Genomic DNA, 17,825 nt, shown 5'->3' on the forward strand with positions numbered 1-17,825 from the left:
TACGATTGGTGAGGGTGTTTTGACGAATCGTAACCGTTTGTGTTACGACATGAGTGATTCCAATGGTTAAGCAATCGACTGACTACTTTTCCACTTGTAGCAACGGTACCAATGGTACCAATCGACCATTCGTTTTCGCGCGGCTTACAAGTGTTAATAAGATGGAAATGGTATACCGATCGACTGAGGAGCTTACCATCGTTCCAATGGTACGAATCGTATGGCTTCTTTGACAAATCGTAATCTTTTACCAATGGTACGATTGGTGAGAGTGTTTTGACGAATCGTATCCGTTTGTGTACATTAGACATATGTGATTTTATCCGTATATGTGTTCTTTGCGCATGCTTCCAGCTTAGTTGGCAGCCATGTTGTATAGAATTTCTGGCTATGTGAGCACTCGAATTATTTATGTAGCCATATTGGGTAATACCCCCCAATATGGCTTACGCTCCCTAAAATTCGCTGGTCCTCGCCTTTGGAATTCCTTGCCTACGTTTATAACCAACACAAGTTCTCTTAGAATATTTCGTAAAAATATATTCTTAATTCTGTCTGTAATTGTATTTTGCTTCTGGGTTTAATCACTAGATTAGCCCTGCTATTTCGATGATCTCAACTCGCTCTCTATTTTGTTGTTATAATTTTACTTTCTTTAGTTGAACTCTGTTTTAGTTGCCTATGTAAATTCAACTTATGGCATGCAAAACTAAGCTTAGATAAATAAATCATCTTGTCTTGCCTCATTTTGGTGGTCACCTTTACTGCGTTACTGGTGTTTATGATTACACAAGGTGAGAGAAGAAACATAGTCATAGATACATTGGTCATAGTCGTAGTTTTATTGAACCACAGTTAATACTTAAATAACAACGGTTCTTAAGAGCGAATGTCCATTAATATCGAGCAAAATCAAAAATTCTCGGTCACGCTCAAAATTTAATTTTCAATGCGCTTTGGTTTGTTGGTAGGTATTATCATCTTAATAAACATGGTGTAGTTCGTTTTACGAAATCCCGCCGGAATTTTCGAAAATTTAAGAAAATTTATTTTGGCTGTCGGCGGTCTCAAAGACACGAAAAGCTACAAGCAAAATTGGCTGGTCCGAAAACTTGCTTCGCGTACGAACAAAGTATTTTTTATTCAAACTCTGTAATCATGAATAGATTGAAGTGGCCTTAAGTAAATACTTTTCAGGGAAATTTCAGTTCTAACCACGATCTGAAAAGAAAGCTTTTAATATTTAGAACGACTTTGTACTTCCCGCTACGCCAAATACAATTTTATCCTGGAAACGCGAGGAAGTATTTAGCCATGTGGCACAAGCTGATTCTGTCTGAAATTCCAGCTGTAGGCAAATGAGATGATATTCTAAAACATAAGTAAAATTCGTCTTGGGTAATTTTATCCACGCTTTGTACGAGCGACGTAAAGTTCGAGAAAATCTTCTAAAAAATCGCATCTTGGAGTAAGCAAGATTCTCTTCTCGCTGAGATTTATTTTCAACCGCACTGAAAACTTGCATGTAATTTCAAAACAAAGCAGGATAACCACAACGTACCTTTGCTTAAGGTCTTTGTAAAGCTTCTTGTGTGTTTGAAGGTATATTCAAGGAAAATAGATTGTGGCGACTGCGATAGAAAAACGTTGACCGACTTGAGCTACATTGTATTTATTTTATAAAAGTTCACGACTGGATGGGCACGTGGAATTCGCACGCAAAATCTTCTAAATTACTGTCCGTGAAGTGCAAGATATCCGCAGAAGGCCGTCAGTGAAACTTGAAGAACCATTTTTGCTTACTTTCAAGTTCTGATCAGTTATATACCAGAATTGACAGAACTATTTCACAGAAGACGAGTGGTAACACACCAATTGCGGTGTCATGTTTCATTGCGTGACACTAATTCTATACCGTGGGAGGGGTAGGAAAAATAGGGTTTATTGGTCATGGGCTTTTGCGGATCACACGTTGGGATTGATTTTATTCCATGCACATGTACACAATTCTTTCTTGCAAGACGATTTAAAAAATCTGCCTCTTGTTATTTTAAAAGAATACATCTAACATACTGTAGCAACTCTGCACAGGCAAGGCCCATGGTCACAAAGGAAAACCTTAACGGTATTTTACTGAACTCATAAGAACAATGAGCTACCTGAAACGTCTCAAAATTAACATGTGCAAACTTTATGCATCACTATGGCAGGGGCAATCTTTGCAGTAAGCCACAATCCTATCAATATACGGGGCCTTTCTTCGCTTTGTTATGTCAGCTAAAGGAATCTCAAAGTGCCTGCAAATGTCTTGGAGAACAGGTATAGCGAAATTTGAAATCTTCCCGTTCTTGATCAATTTACACAAGTTATAACAGTCATAGTATATGGGATGGGAGATTGCTAATTGCCCAAGAATATCGCTTCGTAAACCACTAAAAGCATCCTCATTCTCTGCTGCTTCTCTCTGATTTTTGTCCATGTCACTGTCCTCCTTCTCGCGCTCGTGGTCATTTAGAGTGCGTTTGGAAGCTAACCTTGAAAAGTAGCTTGCAACCTGTTGGCTTGTCAGGAACTCGGAACTTGTAAACAACCGCTCTCCGTCAAAATTCCTTGCAGTCATCATAGCCTTAGCTACTAACGCAGGATCAGCTTTCTGGCCGGTAGCCTCTCCGATAGAGAACTTAGTGAACAAGTAGTTTTTCTGTTTATCTGTAAAGCGTTTTGTTCTCCGACCTTGACTTGAAATTAGGGCCCAGCCCATCGGTAAGCTCGGTTGTGCTCCACTGTTAGGAAGTGCTGCTGGTGGTAGTTCTGGGAAACCTCCTGATTGTCCCTGTAACCTGTCTGAATATCCATGCGCTGCCTTGTCTAATAGGGTCTCGTGTTCAAGCGCACGCGCGTGTCTACCGCAGTCCAGGTAGTGTTGAAGGGCTGAGAAACGCTGATATGTTTTCATACATCCTTCTTCAGGGCATGAGTACAGACAGCTCAATTCATCTGCTGTCTCCTGACATTGCTGTAGTGAACTCTCTTTGGGATGACGGGTCTTTCCCTTCGTTGGTATGAAGTGTGCGTCAGACAGCTGATCAGATTCAGCGATGTCGTCACTGAGATCGGGGATGGTCATCTCATTTCCTATGCCCGTTTTGGCTAACGGAACTATTTTTCCAGGCCCGATCCCATACGCCCTCCACACCCGTAAGTGGTCTTCTGTATACTCGATGTTGGAAATAGCACTAACACCCTCCAGTTTGGCACTTACTGGTCGAGGGAATGTTGGAGGGATTGCTAATGTTGCATTGACACCAGGTCATGAGAGGACGCAGTAGAAGTCTACTGTAAGTACGACGTCACGCAGAGATTTAATCTTTGTGGTTCCTTGAGGCGTCTGTAATCTCATTCAATGTGACAGAGAATGAACGGCTCATGTTATTCTCACTTCTTTCTTTGCGATCTGGACAGTGTTTTTGAATATCGTCACTCGATACAAAATTACCGCATTACTCCTCATATAAGAAGATGGCGAGGATAAATTCGAATTAAATAAGTCTGTGGCCTGCCAGTGCTTATGTACGTACCGTCTAATGAGAGGTACCAAGCAATTGTTGATCACACCGATCAAAAAATATATATATACCTTTAATTATATAAAAGGGACGCGTCGGCAAAATACCAAGATTGTTTGACGCTTTGCTTGGCCACGTACTTTGTTTTGTAATGAATCAACAAGATCGATTTGCGCGAATTTCGCTGCAATTGTATGATGAAAAAAATATTAGCCTGAATTTCGTACGATGCGTCCTGTGCACAAAGCTCGGAAACTAATCGCCATCCTTTTTGACCGGGCCTTTAGATCTACTAGTTGTACATTCACTTCCGGAACACAACATTCCCAGCTAATGTTTCTATTGTTTTGCGATAAGCCGCTGGCTTTTCAAATTTGGACTGTGTGGACTGTGTGGAAACGCGGGCACATATACAAGCATCTTGGAATGCGATCGCGTAATTATATGAAGGCACTTTTTAGCGGGAACGAGAAGGAAGCGCGCCCTTCCGAAGTCGCGTGGAAGTTCATCAGAGAAAAAAAAAAAAGAAGATGCTCAAAGCAAGAAATAAAAGGACGCGATTGCTAAGAGCCGCTAATGAAGCCGGACAGATGCGAAGACAAAACCTGAGAGACGTATTCTTCTGCTTTGGAATTGGCGCGTGTTAATTACGCGAAATGGTAGGCATTGAAACAAAGGAAATACAAGGGACAGAACCAAGGTAAGTCTCGCTTAGTCAAGAAGACGTAAGTTATCACAGAAGAGAATTTGCCTAGACAACCACAATTTTGAATATTCACGCTTAACATAAACACGACCAACATAATCTTGCATTGTGCATCATCCGGGTTATTGTTCCGGGGGGAAGGCGCCATAACATTCATAGTGTAGCAGAGCGGCCCTTAAAATTTAAACTCCTGAACTTACAATGAAATGGAACAATCCATACTCACTTTCAGAACAGGGGGCACGACAAAATCACTTTGTGCTCGAAATGTCCAAATTGTAGATGTATTTTCACACCAGACAAAACCATAATGAGGGGACTACATAGAACACTTTCATCAGTGAGGTCAGTATTTTACAAAAAAGCAATAGAAAACACGCAACTATATAGCTGGTGAAGTAATGAAGGAAATGACTATGAAGCAAACTCGTAAAAATAATTAAATGCAAAATAAAAAAATGCACAGCCAATGTCGTGGTTGATATCGGTGTCATGGTCTCGTGTAACAAAACAAATAACGCTAATACACCAACTCAGCCTTTAATTTTTTATCCATCAGAACGGCGGGTGTCCCACCTGATACGGTCTGATGTAACGGAAAAAACGCTAATACAGCAACTCAGCCTTTAATTTTTTATCCAACAGAACGGCGGGTGACGCACCTGATACGGTCTGATGTAACGTAAAAAACGCTAATACAGCAACTCAGCCTTCAATTTTTTATCCATCAGAACGGCGGGTGTCCCACCTGATACGGTCTGATGTAACGTAGAAAACGCTAATACAGCAACTCAGCCTTTAATTTTTTATCCATCAGAACGGCGGGTGACGCACCTGATACGGTCTGATGTAACGTAAAAAACTCTAATACAGCAATTCAGCCTTTAATTTTTTATCCATCAGAACGGCGGGTGTCACACCTGATATGGTCTGATGTAACGTAAAAAACGCTAATACAGCAGCTCAGCCTTTAAATTTTCATCCATCAGAACGGCGGGTGACCCACCTGACACGGTCTGATGTAACGTAAAAAAACGCTAATACAGAAACACAGCCTTTAATTTTAAATGGTATGATGTGACAATGCAGTCACCAGTGTAGCCAGGCATCGGTCAATTGATATCGATCAGAATGGTAGATACCCCTCCCCCCCTTCCCCCTTACATACACGCTCTAAAATAAAATGAAGTAATTTATTTCCACAAGACTGAAGGTTGTTTCTCCTTGTACAGTTTACTATAGCATCGTTAATATGATGGAACAAGACAGAGGTATGCATATACATGTACATGTCTATTCTTTTCTTCTCACAACTCCTGTCGCGCGTGACTTGTAGTGCGTTTTCCTCGCGTTTTGCGCTCGCCCGCGAAACACACACGAAAAATAACGCTTGTTTTGCAGGGCCAGTCTGGTGTTTCTTCTATGGAAAAGTGCGTGTGCATTTTGCTTTCGTCTAAAAGTTAATTTTTTTCCGGTGCAAATATCGTACTCAATTTTCGGGTTCTTTTAGCCTCTTCGAAAAATCGCGAGACAATTAGTGTATCTGGTATCGCAGATTATAAGTGAAGAGAGACAACTAGTCACAACATTAACAGGACCGCTCGCCAAATGCCATGAGATCTGATAATTTTGTCCACATAAGACTCTCTTACCCGGCTCAACTTTTTTCTTACAAATATGATAATACTTTAAAGTAAATTTAAACTAATAGAGAGCAACTGTTTACTATGGTAGTGCCATGAATATGCATATTCTTCAAGATTCACCATAATTAATGCATTTGTCATTGTACTGTGTTGACAATAACACTCGTGCGATCACTTTTTTCACGATTTCACTCCCAAGCTCACGATGTCTTTTTTTATGTTTCTTCTAACCGTGTCTCAAGGTGATTTAATAGCGCGCTTGATATATGTCTGCCCTCTTGAATATACTCCGGGAAAATGTTGCACTTCATTTCAGAAAACGTATCATTTGCTCGATGATTAAATTTAGATCATATTCTTTCGGCATACAATTTTGTGGTCTCAAAACAGAATAATCTAGGAATGCTAGTAAATTCTGTACCACGTTACTCACAGTAGAGAACGCCTGTGTCCTGTTATGCGCGTGATTGTTTCGTAATCGAAACCGTATATTTACACTGTCAAATTATTTGCAGGATCCCGTTACAGCATTTCTTGCCTCTCTTTCCCTCTCACGTCTTCTCTTTTTGCTTCCTCTCTTCTGCCTTAACCTTTCTTCATGAGTATCTCTGCGCCAGTAAATGGCCCGCCTTTGCGAGCTATTTTAGTCGGCCGCGTCCGCCATTTCGAGTAGCGCAATTACATTGTACATTTGCCTGATTTGCATTTACTCTAATTTTACATCACGTTTTTATTTCTTGGCACTTCTTGATGTGACATGTAGTCCAGATCATATTCCTATACCCTGCCTGGTTTGTTTTCGATTTAATTACATCCTCCATGACATAAAAACAGATTACAACACCTTGCAAGTCCCAAAAGAAAAGAAACCGGGTGAGTCTTAATTTGAGGAATGTTAGGAATGCTAGTAGATTCTACTAGCATTCCTTTGCGGAACTTACAGTCGAGCCCGCCTGCGTCCTGTCATGTTCCGCCAGAAGACAACATTGCAGCTACCATTTCCCACCCAGTCTCGATGTTATTGCCCGTATTCAGGTGGATTTTCATGTGCGATTTGATAGAGGCCGCCTTTCGATCGCAAGCGCCTTTACCACCTTGCGGATCTGAGAAATCCATGCGTCGAACAAACACACCAGTGTCTTTGCCAATTAGGCTTGCCCCTGCGATAGACGCCCCACAGTGATAACACCCAGCGTTATCTTGACGGTAGTAGACAGATTCCAGATTTGGGAGCTCTTTCTTCAGTTTTGATACCACATCCTTCATGATGGAGAGAACGGTGCAACTATCCTGATTGCAGCTCTGAAATACGTGAACGAATATCATTGTATGGAATTCTTGGTCGAGTGCAGCCCTATGGATCGCCACTGTAATGTGCCACGAGATTCCTCGTTTTCCAAACCAATCGGTTTGGCTTTCTCTGTATTTCCTGGGAAGAAACTTCATGGCCCAGTCTTGAACCAGAAGTAATGATGTTTCCTCTAGCATTTCAAGGGCATCGGTGCGTGCGTCGTCCTGGTTAACGTTTCTCAGAATGTGCGCTTTCCATGCATGTATAGCTTGTTTCGCTTGGCTAGTCACGAATGTCAGTTCCTCAATGACGTCAGCATTGTTGGCCGGCATTTGCGAGATAGCCTCGTCGATGTTGTTTAGCACGGTCTTGAGATTATTGCAGCGATCGCATAGGTCAAGATGCTTGTGACTACATTTCGCTTGAAACTCAGGATCGTTGGGATCGCTGAGGGCGTAAGGCCTACAATGGTCGGGGATGCATGATTCTTTGGAAATGTGTACCTGTTCAACAATGATTTCAAACAAACAAATAAGAAATTCCAAAGGACTTACAAATCCTTAAGTCTAGCTTTACTTTCCCATGATTAAAGCTATGTTTAACCCTTTTTAAGTGCAGAATATATGTACAAATTGCTGCCTTATTAGTTATTGTCTCGGACAGGTAACCTAGTATTTCATAACATCAGTAATAGTTCCAAATAATCTTTAAAAAGGCGCTTGTATTGCAATATTGGTAGCATGCCCAAAAATTCTGGCGTGATAAAAAAAAAAAAAATAGGGAATGCCTTATTTTAGGGCTTTAAAAGAAATTTCGTTCCCAGAGCTCGAGTTACCCTTACTCAGGCGAACGTGAAACAAGGACCTCTGAGTTATGCCGATTCCGTCACGACACAAACTCTTTCCCGAGGCTGCGTTCTCAATCAATCAAAACCTTTATTTAATTAAACACGATGAGGGTTAAAGCTAGGTAGCTTGAGGGGTCGTGCATAAAAAGAGTACCAAGGTAGCTGATAAAAGAGGATATACAATTATTTCACAAATGATGCGACTAAGATAAGTTAACAACGCTAAAGTCTAGACTAAAACACAAAAAAATTCTCAAAGCACTTTTAGATAAGATCTTCTAAACAATGTCGCAGGTGTTTCGATAACGAAACGATCAAAACATCAAAAAATTCTTTCTGTACAGGTTGTTAAAATCAGTATCTTCAATCGTATTCGACATGTGAATCCTTTTAATAAAACTCTCTAGGGATACTGCGTTGCAGCACTCCTGGTAAAAGGTTCCATATAATTGCCCCTCTGTAGACTATTCAAAATTTGATGATATTCGTTTTGAGAGATGGGGTAACTAGCAGGTTTTTTTTTTTTCTAAAATTGTACGATGGTCAGCAGTATCTGCCTTTAAATCGGAAGCCAGATCTTGGCATCGGGGTTTTGATTAGCCTAGAGCCGGTGGGCGTGTGGCCTCCACTGGCCTAAAACGCGCGCGGGATCTGGGGACGAGATTGGTCATGACAGGATTTTGTTCTTCCCGTCTTGCTGCGCATGTGTAGGTCTCTGTACAAGCAATCATCTTCAAAGCCACATAGCAACATCGCGGGTGTTTGAAATGGTCAATATGCTCTTGCCCCGCCATTTAAGAGAAGGACCTTGGCGAGGAGATTGCTCCAAAACAAACATAAAATGTTAATTATGCCGGCTGCACTTTTTTTAGAAAAACTCCATAAAAAAAGAGCTGTACTCGTAGTGGCGAATTATGCCAGAATTGTGCTAGCACAATCTCAAAGCCTAGATATCGCGACATTACCTTATAATCACTCTTGAGGAAACGTTTTGCTGATTTGAGAAGGTCCGTTTGCTTTTTCACCCACGTCGTTCCTTTAACATCTCCCAGCGTCTCCAAAGACGTAATCAAGTCGTCAAAAGCCTGGGCACCTAATAAAAGTTGATGATCATAATTGCTTAGTTTGATTAAACAGATCCGAATAACTAAATACTTTATTGGCCTCTCCCCGTGAGGGGTTTCTCGGGGACGATAAAACAGAGGTAAAGAAATACTTTACACACAACATAACAGGACTAAGAACCCCAATTAGTGGTTTTCACCTCACATATCGTCGGCAAGTAAAAAAATTAAATTCTCAGCCATTGAAAAGATAAAGTCAAGAAAATGATATGTTGTAGAAGAGTGATACATAAACAACGTGTGAACGCCACAGAGCTTTGCGATATCTTATAATCGAGTTATTCGAGAAAATGTACCACGGAAAATTAAAGAGTTTAGCATGGGACGCCATATTGGTTCCTCGTCTGAGGGGCACCAACATGGCGGGCCGGATACCAGCAAAAACATCTGGAGTTTACCTTGGCTATTTGAAAGCCTTTCTTCTCTCTGCTGAACTTTCACGTACTGACATAGACGCCTCTATTACATGTTAGCTGATCAGACCTAAAAAAACACGCGGCAATCGATGTTTTCATGCACGTGACATGTTTAGAGCAGCAATCCTTCTGTCACGCACTGTGCAAAAATCTAAAATTCAAACTGCTCTATTTTCAAAACAAAGAATGCTATCCTGCTGAAAACAAGCAAGCCGATAGAAATTTATATTTTCTTTTATCTGATGGAGATAAAACGCAAAATCGTGTTTAGTTATGAATTTCAGTTTTTTATCACGTCATGTGAAAACCAACAATTGGGAGAGGGTCTGTCAATTGGCTATTTACAAGCGTTACAGAGGAGATGAGATCGGGTTTACAGATAAACAACTCCAGATAAAGGTATTCAGTGGGACTTCAGCCCGAAACCCTTGATTTCAAGTCATCACCCTAGGTCTACCTAATTACTCTGACACGCCTTCTGGATAAAAGCATATTCCCATGTACAAGGAAGGACACATGCTAATAAAAAGAGGTAAAAACCTGTTGCACTTATGTAATCTAGTCCCTGCAGTGACTTGCGGACAGAGGCAGAACACACTGATAAGATTCTCAGCAATGTACTGCGACTTAATGGCGTGAGCCCACATTCTTCAGCATATGTTTGGTACTGTGTTACTATGGATTCTGGTATCATGAGACGGACGACATTCGGCACTGTAATGACTTGTTTTGACGAGAGCTTTATGTTTTTTTCGCCGAACGGCAGGTCTTGAATAATTAGTGGACTTGTAATAAAATCCAGAAAGTGGTCCAGTTTTGCCTGTGATACCGCCATTCTTGTTCGTTGCTGAGGGACTTCTGGAACTCCTCTGCCCTGGGCAAGGATGTGCTTTCTAGCAACAGTAAAGCGATATCTTGATAAGTTGGGGATCCATCTCAACAGGGTGCGATATGAGACTTTGTCTGCCATTATGGACAAGATTTGCCGTTTAGTGTCCCATCTATTAGCGTTTACGTAGCACTCCGTCAATGCCTCCATCAGCACATTGTCGACATCATCATCCTCTTCACTTGAGTTTTGGGGCTCTAAAGGCTTTGAAGCAATGGCCTTCCACAAATGATGCAGCTGATTAGGGGCAATTTCATCGAGGACGGCAGTAACCGCCTGTCGCGCCTTGCGCACGTGGCGACGTGTGGTTCGTTCACTCGCATCCTCCCACTGCCTCGTCATAACACTTCTCACTGGACTTATATCTCTACTTCCTAGGAATGCATTAAGCTTGTCGAGAGGTTTATCTGGAGCGCTTTCTGCTGGAGTTCTGAATGTGGAGTCCGCAGTATAGAACCTTGTTGGGGTGCTCTCAGCGACAGGACTCCTGAAGGTAGTGGTGCTTGTCTCCGCATTCTATGACAAAAATAAAGGTACGTAGTTACCAGATGCGCTCTTTATCTGCTGCGTTCAAGTGTAAGCTCTCATCTAGCACGCAATGTCTTGTTTCTCAAATTGTCAAATTTATACTAGAAATCACTTTTCTGTCTGAAATCAGTATCCAAAATCCATATTCCGGGTTTTGGGTAATCGAGGCAAACTCTTCCTAGACGGTTAAGAATCAGGTAAAATATCTCTACTGTGCCTTTCCGTCAATTAGGATATTTCATACGGAAGAAATTAAGACGCGTCATATTTTCTTCCGTATAAATGGCCCTAACATTAATTAACTCCCAAAAAAGTAGGAGTTAAAAAACTCTGGTACAGCTTGTTGGTGTAAACCCGCAAAAGACACAATATGTTTCTGCGGGGTTGCTTGTTGTTGCCACTGATTACCCATGACCACTGTACTTATCAGTGAAATATCCAGCGTTGCTTACCAGACTCAAGTTTCCTATCTGTGAAAGTGAGAACTCACTCTCGTCCACAGTCACTTGCGGCTGCAACTCCCTCTTAGGTTTCAAAGTACAAAGCATTTTTCTGCATTTTGGGCACACCCCTGGAACAAGGAAGGGTAATCAATTCGTAAATGGCTGGCATCTCTCAAGTAAGTATGTTGAATTAAATAAACGTACTTGGCAGCCGCACCCCATATTAGTAGGAGATATTAAGAATGGAAAATAAATGCTCGGTTGTAGAAATAACAGAAATATAAAACTCAACTAAACATTAAAGCAGAAGGTTTTAATTTCACCTGATCCCACAGGAAGGAAAGTACCACTTTCCTTCAGCACGAGCTGAGAGTCAGCTTTACTGAGCCCTCTCTCCGCTTTAGGTTTCTTGACGACGTCATCACTATGATGCGATAATATGACGGGTATTCTGCATCTCTCATTGGCTGAACGTCTCCATCCGATACCAAGCGCTGCACGATGTGCAGGACATATCAGCAGTTGAGATATGTTTGCTGGAGTAGAAAAGATGGACGCCCTTGACAAGATTAGGTCCACTTCATTATCGACGTCACTCAGCGTGAATGCTGATTTATGAGCGCTTATATCCCTATCACAACTAAGCAAAGGAACACAATCGACTGATCTGCTTCTATCTTTTGAGTCTGAGCCACAATGGCCTCCTGTAATCGCAAGAAACGAGCAGTCACTGTTCATAGCTCCAGAGCACAGTTCTTTACATCTTTACAGCCCGGCTACTTACTGCGAAAAGGGCTTCCTCTTAAAGATTTTCCCACGCAAGGATTATTAATAAAGCAAACAAATTTCAAATCGCGAGCGTGCAGTACATTAAACCGCAAGCGTGCAGCAATTTGCAGACTCTATTTTTAAACTTTTATTCCCAGGTACAAATTCTACTCAAGAAACTAAAAACTGTCGTCAAAGAAACGGAACGAAACCTGCAGTCTAAACCTGCCAAAAAAATGAAGCTTGCAAACTTGTCAACCTGCATTCATAGGACAAACCTCCAAATCCCATAGGAAATTGCTTTGTTTATTGTTTGTTTTTCTTTTCTTTTACTCTCATCGCAAATATAAAATAATCATGTTAGTAGATAAATGAACCAGAAAAAAATTATTTGCCGGCATTTTTCTCTCCTCATTAAAAGTTAGATCCAATTAATAATTGTTCGCATATCGCTGTCACGGTGTTGAGTGTGTCACGCAATAAAATAGTTTTCCGTGGGAATACCATTTGTTTCATTCAAAACACACACACAAAAAAAAAAGGGAGGGGGGAACGACGAGGTAGACTTGTGAAAACTTTCAATAAAACCGGTAGTTTTTCTTGAATTGTTGAGAAGAGATCTTCAGCTGTCAATTTGTATAAAGAGACCGACTTTGGCGAGGATTGAATTTCACGTTGCCATAAATGCAGGTCGACACTCGCCACAGCTCATTTTTCTTCAATATTCCTACAAACGCACAAGATGTTTTGCAAAGACCCTAAACAAAGGTAGACGGTCGGGTTTTTTTTTTTTTTTTCTATCTTTTGTAATTGTGTTCATTAAGTTCACGGCGGTGGGAAAATTGCTGACCAAAAACAGAAACGTGTCAATAGCGAAGTTGTTTACTCAAGGCCACGGTAATTAGGAGATTTTATTCAACTTTACCTCGGCCGTACGAAGCGTAGATACAATTACCCAAGACAAATTTGACACAAGTTTTAGAATAACATGTTGTGTCCATGCAGGTGGAATTATAGACAGAGCAAGCATGTGCCACATTGTTAAAATCCTCGTAGCGTTTCCAGAGTAAAATCCCATTTTGCACGGCCGATAGTACAAGATGAATTTTTAATTTTGAATGATTCCATCCCAGATCATTATCAGGACTCAATTTTGCTGCAAAATACTTACAAAAGGTCTCTTTAATCAATACATTACAAGAAAGCTTCAATAACTTTATTCCCTGTTCGCATGCGGTAGACATTTTGGGAGCTACCAATTTGGCTACGATTTTGTGTGTAATTGAAGCCGTCATCAGCCTAAACAGATTTTCGACTTTTTTTTCAAAATTTAGGCGGTATTTCGAAAAACAAACAACATCACATTTGTTTAGACGGTAAAACCCATCAACAAACCAAATCTTAACAAAAACTAAATTTTGGCCGTGACCGTCGGTTGCTTGATATTTCCAGACATTCGCTCTTAATACGCATTTAGTACCAACGCTGAATGGCTTAGCAATATTTGAATGGAAATTACTTTGTGTCGGTTCTTTCTTAGGTTAAAAAAAAAAAAAAAGAGATCACAGCCAGCCCAGTCGTAGAATCTGAGATAAGGTTATTTACAGATTTGAAGCCCATTGCCGCGTTAAATCCCCGCTATGTCCCGGGGGTCGGGGGGCAGGGATTTCATTTTTGTAAGCAAGGCTAAGTGCAAAGCTTTTCATATGCAAATTAGTTTCGTTTGCATAACGGGAGCAGGGATGGCGCAGTGGTGAGAGCACTCGCCTCCCACCAATGTGGCCCGGGTTCGATTCCCGGACTCGGCGTCATATGTGGGTTGAGTTTGTTGTTGGTTCTCGTCCCCGCTCCGAGGGTTTTTCTCCGGGTACTCCGGTTTTCCTCCCTCCACAAAAACCAACATTTCCAAATTCCTATTCGACCTGGAAACAGTGGAGAGAAGAGCCACCCCGTGGATTCCACTGAAATTCCTATTTATTTATTTATTTTATTTATGTTATTTTGAATGAAAATTAATTTTCATCATAAAAACTTTGCACTTAGCCTCGCTTTGATGAGGTTCACAGGAACTCGGAAATGACCAAATGACTGGTACATTAAGCAAACGCCTTAAAATTTTAGAATAATTTTTTTAAATTAGTCTTTTAAAATTGATGGTTCTTAAGTCAGCAGCGAATGTCTTAAAGACTTTTGGAAAACCAAGGATGTTCCGTTATAAACCGAAACTGCCATTAAAATCCCAGTTCATGGGGGCAGACAGAGCCTAATAATACTTTATTGGCTGCTCGTGGCGGCAAACACTACGTACAACAGAAGCACGAGAGATCAGCAACTCTACCTTCATCACCAGTCACCAAAGCCACCAAAGACTAATATAATAAATCGATCGAAAATTAGACAACAATTCCCTCGGAAATCCGCAAATATTACTATAAAGTCTGAAAAAGCTTACCCGGTGTGTTTTGCTGTGTTTTTAACTGAAGCTTCTCAGAGCTTCCAAACGCCGTTGTGAACGGTTTATCTCGCAGCGGCTGGTCAGCGTGCAGCACTGTATTATGTAAATGAAAAGGTTGGAAAACTTGAAGTCGAATTTGAATGTAATTTGACCCGTCATTTAAGGGGAGCACTTCGAAAACCTCGCTAAAATTTTGTTTGAAACTTAAGCACACGCTTACCTGGCACACCATATGCCAAAAAGGATGTTGTGAGATCCTCCTGGAGTAACTCTTTCTCGGATAAGTTTATTCAGTTATTGAGATACAGGCCTTCGTTGAAAACAAAGATGATTTCAAATCGGGCGCCATTTTTGCCGTGGACCGAGCCGTTCCCTGGAATTTCATGACAAACTCACGGCCAAACCTAGGCAAGAGTTACTAAAATGTTCCCCACAAGGGGATCCACGTGAAACCTGTGATATTTAATGTGTAGCTAATGTCGAGTGCAAGGTGAAAGAATTCCTTTCTTAGGGATAGTACTAGTGAAGCAAGAAGAACTCGTTTATTGTAGAAAATAGGTGGATTATGAGAAAATCGAGTGGTAACAGGCGTTTTGTAATTTTTTGTCTGTCTTATTACTTTTTTTTTCGAGGAAGCGGAGGAACCCTTCCGACAAAAGTGTATCCAGGATCAGAGTTATACAAGACCCACCTCGTCATCAAAGAACCAAATAACTTTGAAATCGACACCTTTTTATTCAGACTTGTGCGAAAAGGGCCTTAAAAAGTCACTAGCAACTTTTAAAGACGAACAAAAAAAAAAACATGGTGTGGCTGATCCGGAGAAAGACAAAGTGATGGAGATGGGAAAAGGGAGGGGGTTTATCCCCTCCACTTTTAACAGCCCCACCACCATGTTTTCCTAGTCGGCCGATGCTTATTTTTAGTTTAATGTGTTCCTACAGGCAATTGAAAACTTACTGGTAATAGACTTGGTGATTTTCTTTGTACGATTTGTGACGCCATCAGTTTTTAAACAACAACAACAACAACAACAACAACAACAACAACAAAAACACTGCAAAAAACATACGATTAAAAGAAAACGTCATATTTGTTCTCTTTGAAATGTCTTTCACTTCTAATGCACTTTAAGCGGTTACGAAAAGAAACATGGCTTGAACGTCGCAACAACTGAGAGGACGTTTCTTCTAGTTTTAAAATCTTTCATTCGCAGTTCCAATATATTATCCATACTCATTTGCTTGTCATTCACAAATACATCTCACTGAACAAACAGTAGCGCGGTTGAATGGATAGTCGCAGGGTATGTCATTCCACTTTCCTACTGAAGGGCCTTGTGGCATCATCATACCACAATTCTCGTTTTCCTCGTCATTGTTTGGTTCTCTGGCATTCTCCGCGCTATAATCTAGTGATTTACTGTCAAACCACTCGAAGCCCCCGTTGGCCCTTCGCTGGAGACCGATCCACAAACCCCAGAAAGTTATCCCAGTAGTCCTCCGTGCCAGATTCAAAATGAACTGGTTTTGCCAGTCTCCCCTAATGAAAGCTATCAGATCTCCTTCCATCTTCTGACATTTTTCCCAAGCAGCGCTCATTGTGGTAACTCCATCATTGTCGATGAAATAGCATGACCCTTCATGCTGACAGGAGCCTGTATAAAGAGAATGCAGAAGGAGAATCATACCTGAAAGAGCAAGATCTGGTTTGGTTTTTGTTTCCAACAAGTAAAATAGTGATATAGGAGTAGGGGCACCATGGAAAGTCCAAAATACTAATAGCAATAATAATATTTATAAAAGTAATATGTGATTATAATAAGAACCTTCCCAGAATACTTTGCACCTGAAAAATTGCAAATGCTAAATACTTTGTAAAATTGAAGTCAAGAAGGATGCCACACAATATGGGAGTAACACTTGCCATAAAATATTACTCATAAACAGCTGATCGACAGAAAGTCAACCAAAGAATATCGTTGCATTATGTATTGAAAAATCATGGTAAATTAAAAATTTGTAGGTTATAAAAATGTTAGTTACAAAACATGTATTGAAACCATTAATCCTGTATGTTTTTTCCACGACATACATGTCTAATAGTTGCTCTATTTTTGGTCAAATATATATCTCAGTCACAGATAAAATGGACAGATAATGCGATAGATTACACAGGTCTTGAATTTTATATATTTATAAATATAATTATTTTACTACAGACAATTCACTGAATGCCATGTCCACCTTCCAGCTTGACTTTGTTTGCGAACTGGAGCTTAGCTTAAATTTGCTTGTCCCAAGATTTTCGCCTCTCCGTCTACGGGGGGGGGGGGGGGGGGGGAGGTTATTAAAAGGGACATTTTTATTTTGTCATAGAAAAATTGTCAGAATATCCACTCATACAAATCAGTTGAGTGTCTCCTGATCAGCGCCTATGAAGTGAAAAATAAATAAATAAATAAATAAATAAATAAAAGCAAACTCGTCGGTATACGAGGTTTGCATCTGTGTTCTTACTAATACATCGAAAGTTTCTTCCCATTCTGACTCTTTTATAGCTAGAATAGATGTCATTTTTCCATTTGTGGTAGCCTGGAAACAAACAAAAAAAGTTGAATAACGCGGAGAGCCTGGAGAGAGGTCTCATTTTTTTGGCGCTTTTATTAGCGGCTGCCTTTCGGCTAGCGAACATGCGTCCTCTCACTTTTCTCGTTTCTCGAAGAGAAGCGGTTTTCAAAATTGTTTTGTTCGATATTTTCCTTTTCATTCGTTTCCCGTGAAAAGTTGTAAACAGCTTATTCGATAGTGGAAAAGACTACATTTGTGGATCGGTTCGAAACATTCGGAAAGGAAGAGGGATTGATTGGAAGCTTCTGAGCTAAATTTGGCAAGTAAACAAACCTGTTGCATTACTACAGATACATCAGATGTATCGTTTCATGTACACCGCTTCAGACTGGTTTTCTTCCGATTGTTGTTTCGAAATTAGTTTGTATGAAACACAGGTTTAAAGAAGCAGAGCTTGAGAGAAGTTTGTAAGCGAAAACAACCACGACTACGACATGTTCGCCAGCAGTATATACGAATTGGCTCTGAAATGTCTGGAATGTGTAAATCTACACACGGAGTTCCACAAGGATCCAT

General features: G+C 40.6%; 3 protein-coding genes across 3 annotated transcripts; all 3 read right to left on the reverse strand.

Annotated features, from left to right (window-relative positions):
* Positions 1–2,191: 2,191 nt before the first annotated feature.
* LOC146467345 (uncharacterized) lies at positions 2,192–9,567 on the reverse strand. The gene is made up of 4 exons (XM_085126034.1): positions 9,477–9,567; positions 9,022–9,149; positions 6,886–7,712; positions 2,192–3,311 (listed from the first exon to the last, which is right to left on the reverse strand). The coding sequence occupies exons 1-4, from the start codon at positions 9,565–9,567 to the stop codon at positions 2,192–2,194; spliced, it is 2,166 nt and encodes a 721-aa protein (XP_084982160.1).
* A 309-nt stretch (positions 9,568–9,876) lies between these two features.
* On the reverse strand, positions 9,877–12,265 carry LOC146467346 (uncharacterized). The gene is made up of 3 exons (XM_085126129.1): positions 11,780–12,265; positions 11,466–11,584; positions 9,877–11,001 (listed from the first exon to the last, which is right to left on the reverse strand). The coding sequence occupies exons 1-3, from the start codon at positions 12,192–12,194 to the stop codon at positions 10,054–10,056; spliced, it is 1,482 nt and encodes a 493-aa protein (XP_084982255.1). The 5' UTR covers positions 12,195–12,265; the 3' UTR covers positions 9,877–10,053.
* Positions 12,266–15,926: 3,661 nt separating this feature from the next.
* Positions 15,927–17,825, reverse strand: LOC146467347 (C-type lectin domain family 4 member G-like). Its single transcript, XM_085126035.1, has 3 exons — positions 17,765–17,825; positions 17,205–17,273; positions 15,927–16,336 (listed from the first exon to the last, which is right to left on the reverse strand). Exons 1-3 carry the CDS (start codon positions 17,823–17,825, stop codon positions 15,927–15,929), a joined length of 540 nt encoding a protein of 179 aa, XP_084982161.1.

The sequence above is a fragment of the Pavona decussata genome, unplaced genomic scaffold (assembly GCF_977016875.1).
Source record: "Pavona decussata unplaced genomic scaffold, jaPavDecu1.1 SCAFFOLD_137, whole genome shotgun sequence".
NCBI classification, from domain to species: Eukaryota; Metazoa; Cnidaria; class Anthozoa; order Scleractinia; family Agariciidae; genus Pavona; species Pavona decussata.